Source organism: Carcharhinus amblyrhynchos, chromosome 27 (assembly GCF_965287045.1).
Source record: "Carcharhinus amblyrhynchos chromosome 27, sCarAmb.v2.hapA, whole genome shotgun sequence".
NCBI classification, from domain to species: domain Eukaryota; kingdom Metazoa; phylum Chordata; class Chondrichthyes; order Carcharhiniformes; family Carcharhinidae; genus Carcharhinus; species Carcharhinus amblyrhynchos.
In genome coordinates this window covers 38,901,291-38,919,244 of record NC_137350.1, presented here as the reverse complement: position 1 = coordinate 38,919,244, position 17,954 = coordinate 38,901,291, and the positions used below count along the sequence as shown (strand labels likewise).

At 42.5% G+C, this 17,954-nt stretch overlaps 1 protein-coding gene across 2 annotated transcripts in view; it reads right to left on the bottom strand.

The window, feature by feature from the left end:
- Positions 1 to 670: 670 nt before the first annotated feature.
- skap1 (src kinase associated phosphoprotein 1) overlaps positions 671 to 17,954 on the bottom strand; it is a 390,268-nt gene continuing 372,984 nt past the window's right edge. The window contains exons 12-13 of one of the 2 annotated variants that reach the window (XM_080213465.1): positions 4,414 to 4,513; positions 671 to 1,547 (exon numbers count right to left, since the gene is read on the bottom strand). In XM_080213465.1, coding sequence (XP_080069591.1) covers positions 4,421 to 4,513 — 93 coding nt within the window. In that variant the 3' untranslated portion in view covers positions 671 to 1,547; positions 4,414 to 4,420. Of the gene's footprint in view, positions 1,550 to 4,413; positions 4,514 to 17,954 lie in introns of both variants that reach the window. The other variant, XM_080213466.1, reaches the window with a different exon arrangement.

The window sequence follows — 17,954 nt, the reverse complement described above, 5'->3', positions numbered from 1 at the left end:
GCTCACACTGCACTCACTCCAGGGACAGCTGCTGAGCTGCCCTCTGAGCCACCTACTGAGGAAACAAGCAACCAGAGACATGACAGTCACAATTCCATTACTCGGAGTTACTTCTGCAGCTACTCCTGTTGCAGCTCATTCACCGTGCCCAGCGAGGAATTCTGGATCAGTGTGGAAGGGTGGGAAATTCATATCTTGTACCAGAACATTTACTGGGTGCAAGATAGCAAGGCGGAGTTCCCTCCAACTGGGAGGCAAAGTAATGCAAACTCTTCTCTACGACCACATATTCGTGCTTTAACCTACTTGGTGGAAAAAAACAGGTAAAGATGTTGATGAGCGCAGTACACGCAACTCGTATCAGTGCCAGTTTATGTTTTATGTCATCATGCTGCCTAGTGTGCCTTTAGATCACAGGTCTACAATGAGCAATGAGCGTATAAATTATCGTATGCATTAATTCATTTGTTTTGACATTTTAAAATCTTCTGGATTGCTTTTGATGCCAATTCCAAGAGATTCCTGACCATTCTGGAAAGGCTGCAAGATCTACCTCCTCCACCAGGACCAACATTTTTAAAATGACATAGGAATACATTTCTTATATGGCACAGAAAAAGGGCATTCCTCCCATTGGAGAGGCGGTTGTCACTGGACTAGTAATCCAGAGATCCAAAGCAAGATCTGGGAACTTGGGTTTAAATCTCAACATGACGGATGAAAATTGTTGGGAATTAAAAGTCTAATGATGACCATGAAACTATTGTCAGTTGTCGAAAAAACATTTTGTTCATTAATGTCCTTTAAGGCTGGGAATCTGCTGTCCTGAATTATTTAAGCACACATTCCTGCATGAACATGCAGGAACATGAAGTACAGACACAGTGCATGGTCTGAAAGGAAAGTGGAAACAGATACAATAGACGATGGAATGAATACTTGAAAAATTATTTTCATAGTAATGCAGAAGGAGCAGGGGAGTAGGACTAATTGGGCAGCTCTTTCAAAGAGTCAGTACAAGGCTCAATTGGCCAAATGGCCTCCTTCTGTGCTGCAAGATACTATTAACTTTTTAACGAACCAATGATTTGTCTTCCAGCAGTGACCTAGAGATTACTTGTTAATTATTGGACACTCCTGAATATTCCTTCAGGATTGGCATCTCCACTGTCCCCTCCTCACCAGATCCAATCAACTCAAATTTTCAGGGGGTGGGAGAAGTTGGTGTGGGTAGAGAATAACTTCGACCAATAGTAGAGAAAGACTTATTGAGTTCCGCTACTGCGAGAGAGTCCCATGAGGCAGCATTGCCTTAAAATGGCTGAATCATGCCTTTATTTAATTACTATGCAATGGAGGATGAATGGTGGATGACACTGCTTGAGGCCTCATCTCTTCTTCAGTAAAAATGCTTAGCTTGAAGATGTGATGCCCAGTTGGTTGTAGACAGGCAGGAACACACAGAAGCTTCCTTGATGCTGGTAGCCAACAATCAGTTGTCCAAGTCACATTGTAGGGTCTAGGCAATTGTTGTAATGAGTGACCCACTGTCAGAGGACACAGCACAGAAACAGAAATTGAGAAAGGAAATATTGGTATGAAAAATTCATCAAAACAGATAATGAGAGAAGCATTCTTCTCTTCATTACTCGCCAGTGCAACCATAAAGGAATCCTTTGACACATTAATGCTTTTTCATATTGTTAATGTTCATATGAATGCAACTACTGCTCAACTGCTATCTCCTCCCTACTTTCTAGAGGCACTGATCCATGTCGGGATATCGTTCTACTAGCATCAGACTGAAGGAGGGAGTCAGACTGAGAGCCACTCTCAAAGTGGAAACAGCATTAAAGTTGTAAGAGTAGATTGCCCTCCCTTATGGAAGAACATGACGCCAGTCAGCCCCAAAGCCACTTTCATCATTCAATTAGATCATGGATGATCGTCATCTTAATTCTATTGGGGTTTCATAGCCATTCACAAAACCTTTCAATCTCAGATCTGATATTTTCGTAAGAGTACCAGAGCAAGGAGGTTAAGCTGAACTTATACAAGACACTAGCTTGACTTTACCTGGAATATTGTGCATAGTTTTGGACACACACAATAGGAAGGACGTGAGCGTATTGGACAAAGTGCAGAAGAGGTTTACAAGAATGGTCCAGGGATGAGAAATTTCAGCTATGAGGACAGATGGAGAAGTTTGGTCTGTTCTCCTTGAAGAGAAGGTGGCAAAGAGCAGATTTGATAGAGATGCTCAGAATCATAAAGGGCTATATAGAGTAGTTTGGGAGAAACTGTTCCCACTTATAAAATGATCAAGAATGAGAGGGCACTGATTTAAAATGCTTTGCAAAAGAAACAATGTGATGTAAGAAAAAACTTATTCACACTGTGAGTGGTTCAGGTCCGGAATGTGCTGCCTGGAAGTCCGGTGGAGACAGGTTCAATCGAGGCATTCAAGAGGGCATTAGATGATTATTTGAATAGAAACAATGGCTAGAACTTTACTGACCCATCCGCTACGGCAATTGGAGCAGGTGAGGGGCAGACCATGGAAAAATCCATTGACCATGGGCAGAATTTTACAGTATTGGAAAAAGCCAGGCCATAAAATCTCATCCAATGTGCAGGGGTAGGGGGAAAAGGCAGGGAATGGCACTAAGTCATGAGTCCTGTTTGAAGAGTTGCTGCAGATGCAATGGGCCAAATGGCCTCCTTCTGCGCTGTAACAATTCTGTTTAAATAAATCTGTCCGGTCATTCCCCCACCTTTTTTTAAGAAAACGGAGTTGCAGCTGGTTCAATTTTTCCTGATAGGTGCATCGTGTCTCTCTCTCTCTTCTCTTAACCCCCAACAACTCATTAGCATGTTTGGTATTTTTGTTAACATTTGCTGAGATCATGTTAACTGTAAGAAACTGCTTTCATATTAGATTGGTCTCTTTATCTTGAATTTTAATTTAGGAAGAACTATATCGCTACTGTTACTTTTTTGGTGTTTGTGAAATATTCTGAGAAATTACCTCTCCTTTCCCCCAAAGCCTATGGATCCCCATTGGAAACATGCTCTTTGAATCCAATTTTAATTCAAAATGGAATGTACCATAATGTTAATCAACTATTTGATAAACTATTTAATCAATTATTCGAAAAAAATTAACTATTTGATCAACTATTTGATAAATCAACGTTTGATAAGGTCCCCCATGCAAGACTTCTTGAGAAGGTGAGAGGGCATGGGATCCAAGGGGCTTTGGCCTTGTGAGTGCAGAACTGGCTTGCCTGCAGAAGGCAGAGAGTGGTTGTGGATGGGTCTTTTTCTGCATGGAGGTCAGTCACCAGTGGAGTGCCCCAGGGATCTGTTCTAGGACCCTTGCTGTTTGTTATTTTCATAAATGACCTTGATGAGGAAGTGGAGGGATGGGTTAGTAAGTTCACCAACGATATGAAGGTTGGTGGTGTTGTGGATAGTCTGGAGGGATGTCAGAAGTTGCAGTGTGACATAGATAGGATGCAAGACTGGGCAGAGAAGTGGCAGATGGACTTCAATGCAGATAAATGTGTAGTGGTCCATTTTGGCAGGACCAACAGGATACAGGAGTACAATATCAAGGGTAGGAGTCTTAGCTGGGTTGAAGAGCAGAAGGATCTTGGGGTCCGAGTCCATAGGACTCTTAAATCGGCCTTGCAGGTGGAGGATGTGGTCAAGAAGGCGTATGGTGTACTGGCCTTCATTAATCGAGGGATTGAGTTTAGGAGTTGGGAGGTAATGCTGCAACTTTATAGGACCCTTGTCAGACCCCACTTGGAGTACTGTGCGCAGTTCTGGTCGCCTCACTACAGGAAGGATGTGGAAGCTATTGAGAGGGTGCAGAGGAGATTTACAAGGATGTTGCCTGGATTGGGAGGCATGCCTTATGAAGATAGGTTGAGGGAGCTAGGTCTCTTCTCCCTGGAGAGACGAAGGTTGAGAGGCGACTTGATAGAGGTTTATAAAACGTTGAAAGGAATAGATAGGGTGGATTCTCGGAGGCTATTTCCCAGGGGTGAAATGGTCGCTACGAAAGGACACAAGTTTAAGGTACTGGGAAGCAAGTACAGAGGAGATGTTAGGGATAAGTTTTTTACTCAGAGGGTGGGGAGTGAGTGGAATCGGCTGCTGTTGGTGGTGGTAGAGGCGAACTCGCTGGGGTCTTTTAAAAGACTTCTGGATGAGTACATGGGATTTAATGGGATTGGAAGTTACAGATAGTCCTATGGCTTGGTAGGTATAGATGTGATCGGCGCAACTTATGGGCCGAAGGGCCTGTTTGTGCTGTAGCGTTCTATGTTCTATATTATTTTGGACACTTATCTATGTCTTAAATCATTGGAAACAATACTGAATTTTTAACCTAAGAATACAGACCCGTCCTTCAAATTTCATACGCTTCCGTCAGGTATTCCTTTGGTACTATGCCAATTAGACCTTTCATCTCACCAACCCACCAACCATAGTGATTGTAGTCCTGAAAGGGAAAAAGAAAATAGAGATTTTGATTAAGATTTTTCTTATAAAAGCAAAATATTGCAGATGCTGGAAATCTGAAATAAAAATAGAAAATGCTGGAAAATCTCAGCGGGTCTGGCAGCGTCTGTGGAGAGAAACACGGTTAATGTTTTGAATCTTCAGAAGAAAAGTAATACAGACTCAAATGTTAACTCTATTTCTCTATCCACACATGCTGCCAGACCTGTTGAGTTTTTCCAACATTTTCTGCTTATATTTCAGATCTTTCTGTTACTGAGTCAGGAATTGGTGAGATCAAGTTCCACTTCAGAGACTTGAACAAATGATCCAAGCTGGTTCTCCTGCTGCCCGTACTGAGAGAGTGCTCCCATTTCAGACGCATCGTCTTTCAGATTAAACAGTAACCTGAAACCCCAAGTTCCTTCTCAGATCAATGCAAAAGATTCCATGGCCACTAAGTGAGCAAGAGAGATTCCTCCTTTATCATGGACAATATCTACCCCTCAACCAACATCTTCAGATGATCTGTTCATTGTCACATTTCTGTTTTTGGGATCTTGCTGTGCACAAATTGGTTGCTGTAACTTGATGAAGTAGTTAGCTCTCTGGGACAATCTGATGCTGCAGAAAGTGCTACATAAATGCAAGTTCTAGCTTTTAACAAAGGGATAATATGAAGAGGGCGCATTTGTCATCCTGGAATCACAAAATCAAAATGAGCTATTTATCCAAACTGATCCTTATTTTTAATGTGATTTGACTTTGAAAACCTAAAAACAAATCTCTCCTTCACGACTGAACTTGCAAGCTAGGAAGATTGTAACATGGATGATCATTAATATTTCAACAGATATGTTGCAAGAGAAATAAGAAATCGAGAAAAATGACTTGCATCATATACTGACATTTCTTCCTTTGTTATCGATGGTCTGACTTTGAGTTAGGAATGTATCAGAAAAATGGACAGCTTGCAACACATGCGAACCATATTATTCAGCATCTCCCTTCTCTCCATCAGTGCACTGTGCCAATGATCCTAAGGTCATATTGACAGCAAAATGAAGAGCTGTAAAACCCTAACACTCCCATTTCGAATATTTATATGGTGCTGGCATTAAACTGTGCAGCTGCTGGCTAATGATACTAAATTTGTAATATACTGAACTCATCTCGGGAATTGTGATCAGTACCAATTTCAAATGGATGGTTGTGTGTCTGTTGCTCCCTTTGCCCCTTTAGTTACAGGGAGGTATTAGTGTGCGACATTCTTCGTTGATCTGTTAACAGCATCATGTCCAAATACCCACGTTTCTCAGTTTTGTTGGGCTGGTTGTGAAAGGGTGGTGGGGGTGGGGGGTGGGGGAGGGGGGGGGGGGAGTGTCACCTACGAGTCAACCACTTTGCAGGTCAGCCTCTTCTGGGAGATGGTCTGACAATTACGCTGTCAAACTGTCTCAGTGCCCCAGCGGCATGTTGCTAAGTGACTGCTCCCAGGTACTCCTGTGTTATCAGACTTCCAGCACCAGCTGCCAGGAACGAGTGGCTGATATAATAATTTTTTTTTGCTGATGCTTGCATCCGTTGCCTTTTGCCATCCTGTCTGTTTGCAAGCTGGTTGAAAGATCTTGGCAACACAGTAGGGCCCCCTCATTCATCAACCTTTAACCAGCACACCACCCTGCATTTGATGTATGAAAGGAGAATCACTATGAATCAAAAGAACCGGAGATTATGAAAGCTTACTGCTGTTATTATGACTTACTGATAACATAACCATATTTTACATCAAGCACAACAGTGCTAGTGATGGAACCCAAGCTGTATGCTGTTATAACACCATGTTAGTGTGTGTTGTGTTATGGACATCAGTACTGACAGTAAGGTACTTACACCCTCCAGTGTGTTGGAACATTAAGAGCAGGAGGAGGCCCTTCAGCCCCTCTAACCTGCTCTGCCATTTAATTAAATTATGACTGATGTACACTTCAATCCCATTTATCAGTTTTTTGTTTATCCATGTTTTTATCCATGTTTTTTGATACCTGTACCCAAGAAAAATAAATTAATTGAAAATTTCAAGTGACTCTCAGCATCCATAGCCATTTGTGGGAGAGAGTTCCAGATTTTCACTTCACCGTGTAAAAATTCATTTTGATTTCACCCTGAATGGTTTGGCCCAAATTTTACATTTTTCTCCCTTGTTCTGGATGCCACCCAGAAGACAGTTCCCCTTTATCTACCTGATAGAATTCCTTTATCATTTTAAACAGCTCAGTTAGAACTTGAACCTTTTTATGCACTAGTACTGAAATAACTAGTCTGTTTTTCAGTGGCTGAAGGATAAATATTGGCGAGGACATGGGGAAGAACTCCCCTACTCTTCCATAAAATAGTGGCATGGAATCTTTTACTGGAGAGGGCAGACAGGACATCAGTTTAACATCTCATCCAAAAAAACTGAGCGGCACTCCCTTAATATTGGCATAACCATACAATTCTTACAGTGCAGAGGAGACCATTTGGCCCATCAAGTCTGCACTGACTCTCTGAAAGAGCATCTTACCGAGGCCTACTCCCCTGCTCTATCCCAGCGAACTTGCTTATTTGCCATGGCTAATCCACTTAACTTACACATCTTTGGACTGGGGGAGGAAACCAGAGCATCCAGAGAAACCTACACAGACATGGAGAGAAACTCCACACAGACATTCATTCAAGGCCGGAATTGAGCACGGCTCCCTGGTGCTGCGCCACTGTGCCACATTGGGAGTGTTGACCTGGATTATTGATGTCATCCTTTCTACAATCCTGATGCAAAACTTGAACAGGTCTTCAATAGATTCTGCCCTCCATAAATTGATCCTCTGGTGCTGGAGTGGGCAACACATTAAAAACTTCCTCCTTTCACTCATGGGAGCCTTCCCCACACAGAGTCTCAGCATTGACCCAAGAGAAGATGGCAGCATTGGAAATCCAACCCCTCCTTCATTGTTAATCTTAGTTAACTTATCCTGTGTCTTGTAATAGTAAACCCTAATAGAAGCAACATTGTTACCTTGTGTGCTTTTTCTAGCCTCATCCTCTGAATAATAGATTGGGATTTTTTTCTCCTCAGCTGCATAGAGACTGATTTACCAGGGTCAGAAACAAAGAACATGCATTTGTATAGCTCCATTCACAACCTCCCAGTCTCCCGAGTTGCTTTACAACCAATTGTGCACTTTTAGAAATGTAGACACTGTTGTAATGTAGGAAACACTGTACACAGAAAGATCCCACAAACAGTAACAAGATAAATGACTAGGTAACCTAATCTAGTGATGTTGATTGTGATATCTGTGCAATACCTGTGTGAACTGATAACTGTGTGAATGTCCAGAATGTTAAATTTCAAAATCTGTGAGCGAGTGAGAGTTTAGATTGTGATAATGACCAGACTGAACTGTGCAAAGGAACCTGGTTATGAACCTGAGGGAATTGTCAAAGTGATGTAAAATAAGAAGTGATGATCCCACAGTCAAGAAGTCTTTGGAGATGAAGCAGATTTCATTGACTAATGCCAGTGGGAAATGATCAGAGCTCACTGAAAACAAAATATCAGGAATTGTTCCTTTTAATGTATGCAGGTATGTAGGTAGATGAGTATGAGACTGAGTGTGAACATGGATGAGTGAGTGTATAGCTGTATGCTTTAATCTGAATTTAATCATGGGGGAGATTTTTTTTGTTTATATAATTTAGTTGAAAAAGCAGTAAGTGAATGAGAAAAGGTCAATGTGGGTGGCAGTTGCTGTGTTTTATCATGCTATAAAGGCACCAGTCAACCAAAGGATTGTGCAAACACATTGTGGGTTCATTTAATAAAACTAAGCACGTAAGAGCATACATACATGGGTAGAAATCTTGAATACATCAGCAAGCAGCAGAGCTGTGTGTGCTATGTTCTGTTCACAGGCCAGTGAAACTGAGAGTGATCACATGACACACTTCCCTTCTAGTGATGACATGGTGCAATCCCTTAAAGGCAGATTACAAAAGCAATGGCTGAGAGAAGTCAGGTGAACACTTCTAATTTCTGAAGGGGTGGGGAGGGTGAGGTTGTGTATTTTTTAAAAGGAACAATTCCTGATATTTTGTTTTCAATGAGCTCTGATCATTTCTCACTGGCATTAGTCAATGAAATCTGCTTCATCTCCAAAGACTTCTTGACTGTGGGATCATCACTTCTTATTTTACAACACTTTGGCAATTCCCTCAGGTTCATAACCAGGTTCCTTTGCATAGTTCAGTCTGGTCATTATCACAATATTGTTTGTGGGATCTTGCTGTGTATAGATTGCCTGCTCTACTTCCTAAATTATACCGTTAAATACATTTCAAAAATACTTTGTTAACTGTAAAGTGCTTTGGGTTGTCCAGAGGTCATAAAGGGCACTGGAGAAATGCAAGTTCCTTTTCCCTTTCTCAATTGCTAATCTTTCCCATTACTTATTTCTATGTCTAGGATTTTTTTCAGATTACAAATCCAGTGTCAACATCCTGCCTGCTAGTAAAAAAATTCAGGTGTAACTGAGCTTGTTAACAAGCTAACTGACCCAAATATTGAGTTTGGCATGGGCAGGCGGGTGAGAGTAGGGAATCAAAAACAAAAAAAACTGGAAAATTTCAGCAGATCTGTCAACATCCGTGAAGACAGAACAGAGCTAAGATTTTAAGTGTGGACAACTGGCCTCCTTTGTCTCCTCACTCCTGCTCTCTGACCCTCTGGCATCACAAGTCTTGCATCGAGTGGTCAGGAAGATTATTTGTGGGCTTTGTCCTGGTGAGCCTCTCTCTGAATGGCCATCCTTTTGATTGTTGAATGCTGATGACTCAGTCTGCCAATGCTGGTCAACACTTGGAAACGAAAAGAGGCTACTTCTTTGTTTCAGGGAAGGTTCTGGTATATACCAGCTGAACGTGTGAATAATTCTGCCCTACTCCCCCAACTCTCCTTAACCCCCCAGCCCATGGTAATATTTCTCATTGTATTTCATCTTCCTGGGTATTGAGTTGTGTTTCACCTGAGCTCTGACTTTGTAATTTGTGAAACAGGCAGCAAGGGGAAGTGGCACCTGTGCACGTTCAGTATATACTGCCTGATGTGATACTGGGACTTTTTTCTCTGGAGCGGAGGTGGTTTAGGGGTGATCCTATAGAGGTCTATAAAATAATGAGGGGCACAGATCAGCTAGATAGTCAATCTCTACTCCTAAAGGTAGGGGAGTCTAAAACTAGAGGGCATGGGTTTAAGATGAGAGGGGAAAGATACAAAAGGGTCCAGAGGGGCAATTGTTTTCACACACAGGGTGGTGAGTATCTGGAACAAGTTGCCAGAGGTAGTTGTGGAGGTGAGTACAATTTTGTCTTTTAAAAAGCATTTAGACAGTTACATAGGAATATGGGTCTAGAGGGATATGGGCCAAACATGGGCAATTGGGACTAGCTCAGTGGTTTACAAAAGGGGCAGCATGGGCAAGTTGGGCCAAAGAGCCTGTTTTCATGCTGTAAACCTCTATGATCCCAAAATCCTGAATTTCCCAGAGTCTGGAATCCATTGAACCTCTTCATCGTTGCCCTGCTTGCAGTCCCAGCACTGCCCGTTACTGAGTACTAGCACTATTGCAACTGATGGGAGTTGCTAGCCAATCAGACTGACTGGTAGCTCTCAAGGATAGGACTTCCTCCAGCTGAGGGCAGGAAGTCCCACTCACTATTGTTCAAGCTGTTGGGAGCATTATACCATGTAGGGTGGCCTTTTTTTTAGTCGATCAGTTTGTGACTAACATCCCTAACAGAAAAGGGATGAGCATTACATTCCCCACCCTATACTATACTATGTCAAAACTTGTCAAGGTAAACTTGTCACAGTGTAATTATACCCTCCTCCCAGTAGGAATACTGCAGTGCCAGCGCTGGCTGAGGTTTTAATCACAGCTGACAAGCCTCTGAAATGCTGTTTCCTTAATAAAAAGGGAATTCAGAATTCACAATCCCAACATAAAAATGATTTTAAAACAAAGACTGAATTCCTACTGTGGTTCATTCTATTTAGCTTCTGACATGTAACCCTGCTTCAGCTGTTCCCCATGTTAGGTCAATGTGAGAGAATCTTAAAATTTTAGATCACGTAATCAAAACATTTAAAAAAATCAGAAAGGAAGAGGAACCTGTATCCAAGAACAATGTTTACATTGTTTTTAGATCACACCATTGCCTCCCTACACTCTACCAATTCTGGCCTTTTGTAAAGAGAATCAGAGAGGTTTTGGAATGCAATTCTACAGCTCCCGGTCCAGGAAAGCATTGATTTTCCGATCCTCATCCTCAGGTTCAACATAGTCTTATGCTCCTCTCTATGCCATAACCTTTGGATGGGGTCTGTAAGATTAATGATCCCAATATCTCTTAAGTTCTGGCATCAGGGATCCCTGATTTTAATTGCTCCACCATTGGTGGCTGTGCCTTCAGTTGTCTGAACTCCAAGCTCTAGAATTCCTTCCCTAAACCTTTCTCTCACCTTTGAAACATTTCTTTTTACTACCTCACTGACCAGCTATTTAGCTCTCTGCCCTCATATCCACTTCTATGGTTCTGTATTAAATTCTGTCTAAGTTCTCATGAGGAGCATGTTGGGGTATTTCACTACATTAAAGACACTATGTGAACTATTATTGTTGTTGTAGTAACTGAGCCTTCCAGTAGAATCCTGAGGGACCAGGTAAATATTGGAGCTTGCTGTCAGTTTTGATTAAGTGAGATTTCTTTTCTTTTCCTGATAAACTGTGTCCACATCTACAGGTGTAGGAAAAACAGAACATTTTTGAACTCAATGTTGGTAACAAGACTTGTGACTGGAAGTCAGTGTCCAGTGGCACACCATAGGGATTCGTCATTTATATAAATAACATAGATGACTGTGGAGGTAGAATTAGTAAGTTTGCGGAAAAAACAAAGATTGGCCGGGTGGTTAAAACTGGGGTTGAGTGTCTTGGGCTACAAGAAGATATAGAAAGAGTGATCAAATGGGCAGATAATGACAAATGGAATTTAACCCTGCAAAGTGTGAGATGATACACTTTGGAAGGAATAATTTGACAAGGAAGTATTAAATGAATGGCATGACCCTAGGAAGTTCTGTGGAACAAAGGGACGTTGGTGTGTTTGTCCACAAATTTCTGAAGGCAGAGAGGCATGTTAGTAGGGTGGTGAAAAAGGCATTTGGGACACTTGCCTTTATCAATCGAGGCAGAGATTACAAAAGCAGGGGAGTCATGTTGGAGTTATATAGAACTTTGGTGAGGCCACAGCTAGAGTACTGTGTACAGTTTGCAATTCTGATCGCCACATTATAGGAAAGATGTGATTGCACTGGAGGGGATGCAGAGGAGATCCACCAGGATGCTATCTGGGACGGAACATTTACGTTATGAAGAGAGGTTGCGTAAGATTGGGTTATTTTTGTTGAAGAGAAGACTGATGGGTGACCGAATTAAGGTGTAAAAGATTATGAGGGATATGGACAGAGTGGCTAAGGAGCAGCTGTTCCTTTTGTTGAAGGGTCAGTCATGAATGGTCATAGAGTCAAGGTGAAGGCAGGAGATTTGGAGGGATGGGGGGGGGGAAAAATTTTTTATCCAGAGGGTGGTGACAGTCTGGAATCACTGCCTAGGAGGGTGATAGAAGCAGATTGCTGCACTTCCTTTAAAAAGTATCTGGATGAGCACTTGGCACATCATAATATTCAAGGCTATGGGCCAAGTGTTGGTAAATGGGATTAGGTGGGAATTCAGATGTTTCTTGCATACTGATACAGACTTGACAAATCAAAGGGTCTCTTCTGCACTCTATGATTCTAAGAGTTATCAAGGCAGCATAGACATAGACCATTTGATCAACTTGCTGAGCTTCAATTGGATATAACTTTGGTTATGCAACACTGTGTGCAGTGTGTAGCTTTGGTCCCCTTAGGAAGGATATTATTGTCATAGAGAGAATGCAGCAAAGTTCACCCAACTTGTTCCTGGGATGATGGGGCTTTCCTATGAAGGGAGACCGGGAAACAGGGCCTGTATTTTCTAGAGTATTGAAGTATCAAAACTGACAAATTTCTTAAAGTAATAGACAGGGCAGATGTAATGTTTCCCCTGGTTGGGAGTTTCAAAACAGGGGACAAAATAAAGGGGAAGCCACTTAGGACTGAGATGAGGAGAACTTTTTTTACTCAAGAGTGTTGTGAATCTTTGGAATTCGCTACCCCAGAGGGTTGAGGGAGTTCAGACACAGACAGCGATCTTACCAAAAAAATTCTAAGACCAGGACAGAGGAGAAACAAGAGAGTTTCAGATCTGTTTTACAGGTGAGTTTAAATTTGCTATCTCATCCACTCAGTGCATGGAAAAACTGCAGAAATAATTTGTCAGTAGGAGGGAGGGAGGACAAGCTTAAGTCACCAGAATGCCGGCTCAAGGCAGCAGAGGGGTCACTGCGCGTGTACAGGTCTCTAAAGCAGAGATCTGTCACTCAATCTCTGCTGCCCTCAGCCAGCCTCCCCAGCCTAAAGCACAGCAATCCACCATAGCGACCGTGGGAGCCCGCAACCTACTGTGACCTGACAGGATCGACATACGCCCTGCCCATGATTAACAGTCCATCTACCCCATCCACCTCAGCGACCAGCCTGGCACTGCTGGGGTGCCATTGCCAGACTTGCATTGCCCAAAGGGCAACCCCCTTGCCGCTGACCTCTCGGGGAGGTGGGGGGGGGGGTGCGGCCTCAATGGCCCCCAGTTCTACTGACAAAGCCATCACAACTGGTCCCCATTGCTGGGGGACCAACTGTGATCCTTGTTCGGAGAGAACCTCCCCGGTGAGGCCACACAGGTTAGTGAGCCTGGACGATTCCATCCTGGGCTCATTAAATCTATGTAAGAAACATTTGAATATTAGTTAAATAAATGATTCAGTCTCACGCTGGAAATGGGCACAAGACTGACCATGCCAGATATCCAGTGCTGGTAAGATCGTGAGAGGCAAGAAACTGGGTGTGAACCTGATTTCTCAGCTCTTGCGCGATCTTACTGGCTTGACCCACCCATCAATCGGCAGGGCGTAATGTTAAGAACGCCCCCAAGTATGTTTGAAGCAGAGATCAACAGATTTCAAAATACCAATGAAAGAGCGAAATGGGGAAAGTGTGGGAAAAAGACAATGAAATGGATAATTAATCATGATCGTATTGAATGGTGGAGCAAGCTTGAAGGGCTGAATGGCCTACTCTTACTCTCATGCTCCATACATAACTCCTCCCACCCCACTTCATCCCATGCAAATCCATATCCTTCAAATTCTTTCTCCATCATGTATTTATTCAGTTTCTCTTAAATGTATCCATTCTCACCATCTCTGGGTAAAGGAAGTTTCTCCTGAATTCCTGATTGGATTCATTAGTGACTATCTTAAATTCTGATTTTGGAATCCTCTTGCAAAGACCAACTATCAATGTTTTAGGATCCTGGTCAACATCTTAGTTTTTTTGTGTTGCTTGCAGTCAAAGATTCCTCTACACTGTCCCAGATCATAGAATCATAGAACCCTACAATGCAGAAAGAGGCCCTTTAGCCCATCGAGTCTGCACCGAACACAATCCCACCCAGGCCCTACCCCCATATCCCTACATATTATATCCACTAATCCCTCTAACCTACGCATCCCTGGACACTAAGGGGCAATTTCTTAGCACGGCCAATCAACCTAACCCGCACATCTTTGGACTGTGGGAGGAAACCGGAGCACCCGGAGGAAACCCACACAGAAACGAGGAGAACGTGCAAACTCCACACGGACAGTGACCTGAGCCGGGAATCGAACCCAGGACCCTGGAGCTGTGAAGCAGCAGTGCTAACCACTGTGCTACTACACCGTGTAGATATGTAGTTAAACTACATCTACAAAAAGAGCTGTCTCAATGTGAACAGTTTTAATTTCCTACATCAGTAGTTCACGGTTCTACACTGTCTGCATTTATTTCACTCAGTTTTCTCAGAATCCTCACAGCTCACAGAGACACAAGAACTTTGTAATGTTAATCTTGGCTGGATACAGAGCTAGGTTCCTGAACTTGGAGGCAAGAATGCATACTGTGCAGACCCATGATCCTGCAAACGACAAATTCAAGGGCTCAAACTTGTGGAATGTTCAAGTAACACAAGCCCTTTTGATTCTCTCCAGCAACGGGTAAGTTCTCTGTTTCTCTTTGCACCCAGGCACTGATCTATTTTCCAAAAATTATCCAAGGAACATCAAAGTAAATTTTGCCTGCAGTAAGTAATGGCAATGCATCAACTTTAAAATTCTCATCTCCATGGTCAAGTCCCTCCCTGGCCTCATAATTCAATTTCCTATTTCTGGAATCTGAATCATCTCTATTGTACTTTTCTAATTCTGTCCTTTTCATTGTTCCATCACTGGCAGTCGTGCTTTCAGTAGCTTGGATTCTAAGCTCTGGAATTCCCTTTCTGGATCCCTCTCTTTCCTTTAAGACATACATGAAAACCTGTGTCTTTAATCAAGCTTTTGATCGCCTGTCCAGATATGTCATGTGACTCAAGGTCAGATCTTGTTTGCTAATGTAGCACCCTGTGAAGTTCTGCCACATTTAAGTTGCTACTGTAATACAAGTCATTGTTGTTGCAATAACTAAACTGAATTCCTTTATCCACCACTCATAAACTAAGAAAGATAGATGCATATGAAGAGGAGGAGGCTATTCAGCTTCTTGAACCTGTTCTACTATCGCAAAGGTCATAGCTGGTCTACATCTCAATTCCAATTTCTCATCTTGGCTCCATAACCCTTAATAACCTTGCCTATTAAAATTCTATCTGCCTTTTAAGATATTTAATTAACTTCCAGGCTCAACAGCTTTTTTGGGGGAGAGAGTTCCAGATTTCCATCATCATTTGTGTTAACAAGTGTTTCCTGACATCACCCCTAAATGGCCTGGCTCTAGTTTTATGTTTATGATGATTTTGGCTAATGCTGGTGGCGGATTGTGTTTGAATAACTACTGGCACAAATGCATGTGGTTTGCATTGTTTATTTGGCTCAAATAGTTTGGAAATAATTCAATGCAGTCAGGAGAGACACAACACGAGGACAGCTTCATCTGTGCTGTGTGGCGTGTAAAGCTGTTTGCCTTGTACATTTATTTGATCTCAGCACATTGAATTTACAAGCGACTATTTTACAGTCTCAAAACAGAGTAATATTATTCATTCTAACCAAGTGTGCCTTGTCATTAGGACACATTTTACCAACAGTCACGCACAACAGAGGGCAGTCTGGGTTTATTAAACAGGGCACTACCCTAATCCTCAGAAGGAAACAGGAAACATATATTCTGAAAGCAATAAAAAAAATGATTTCCCCATATTTCCTGAAGGTGTGGACTCTGGCTGGGGTACAATGCTATACAAAAATTCTTGCACTTATATTGTGCCATGCACAACCTCAGAGCAACCCAAAGCAGTATCAAACTAATAAAGTATTTTGGAAGTGTAGTCACTGTTGTAACATAAAGAACAGAGCATCCCAATTTGTGCACAGCAAGCTCCCACAAATAGTATTTAAGGAAATGACTAGAAGATGGCACAGAATATTAGAGACTGGGCATATCCCCCAATGTGCACTGTGGGACCCCTTGGAAGTTTTAATGCACTGATTCTGTGAAAAATGCCCAGGAAGTCTGATGGGCAATTTCCCTGCTCCCTGGAACACTCTGAAAAAGTCTCCAAGTCTGAGCTGGAGTTGAAGGCTTCAGACAGTTCTGATTTACAAGAAATGTTAGACAGGAAAATCATAGTCTAACACGAGTTACTATACAATTGCCACTCCCTTGACTATCTACCCCCAACTTCACCTGACTAGCTCCCATAATCTGACCCAATCTAACCACTCTACTCAGAGACCATGCTAACTCCTCGCTACTTACCTTACCCACCCTATCCACCTACTTACCAATATATTCACTCACACATTAACAGTCTGAAAAGCTGTGGGAATGTCCCAAAGTACTCCACTGCTTTAGTGAAGACTTACCAGAAGATTGCAGCTAGTTCCATAAGGGAAGGTGTGACATGTCTGCCCCCAACAGTCCAGTGCTTTAAGAAGCAATTGGATTGAAGGTACACTCCATATTTCTGAAGTAGGGAGACGGGCTAGTAATCCAGAGGCCCAGTCTAATGATCAGGGGACGAGTTCAAATCCCACCACAGCAGCTTGTGGAATTTAAATTATATTAATCAATCAGGAATGTCAATAGAGTAACCATGGAACTATCCTTGATTGTCAGAAAAAAACCATCTGGTTCACTAATGTCCTTTGGGGAAGGAAATCTGTCAACCTTACCTGGTCTGGCCTACACGTGACTCCAGATCCACAGCAATGTGATTGGCCCTTAACAACTCTCTGAGCGACAATTTCCCTGCTCCCTAGGACACTCCAAAAAAGTCTCCAACTCTGAGCTGAAGCTGAAGACTTCAGACTTTTGAATGGATCTACCATGCACTAAGCTGATCTTTCGCTGCACTCCAGCAATGACTGTAATGCTACATTCTGCATTCTCTCCTTTCCTTCTCTATGAACGGTATGCTTTTTCTGTATAGCGCGCAAGAAAACAATTCTTTTCACTGTATACTAATACATGTGACAATAGTAAATCAAATCAACTCTCTGAAATAGCCTAGCAAGCCTCCCAGTTCAAGTTATGGATAGACATCAGTTATGAATGGCCTTCAAAAGATAGCCTTGCCCAGAAATCCCCACATTTCATGAAAGATAAATAAAAAAGATGGGATTGGACCTCCAGGCCAGAAATGTGGAGCTCCATTGTGTTGCAGAAAAAAAGGAGTGGAGTGACAATCCGAAAGTGATTGCTGCTCCTCAGGAGGTACAGGCCATCACTTTTTAGTAATGCTGACTGAAGGGTAAATATTGGCCAGGGTACTGGGGAAAGCTCTATGAAATAGCAATTACATTCAATTGAGTGAAAGTGGGACTCAGTTTAATGTCTCACCCAAAAGTCAGCACCACTGACAGTGCAGCACTCCCTAGGTATAGCAATGCTGACAGTCCAATGCTCCTTTGGTACTGAACTTAAATGTTAAATCTGTAATTTTTGCTCAAGTCGCTGAAATGGGACCTGAATTCTCAACCTGGTGACTTGGAGGTGAAGTGACAGGTACTAATACACACAGGATGGCAACTACCATCCTGTACATAAGAACATAAGAACATAAGAAATAGGAGCAGGAGTAGGCCATCTAGCCCTTCGAGCCTGCCCCGCCATTCAATAAGATCATGGCTGATCTGTCGTGGCTCGGTTCCACTTTCCCGCCCTC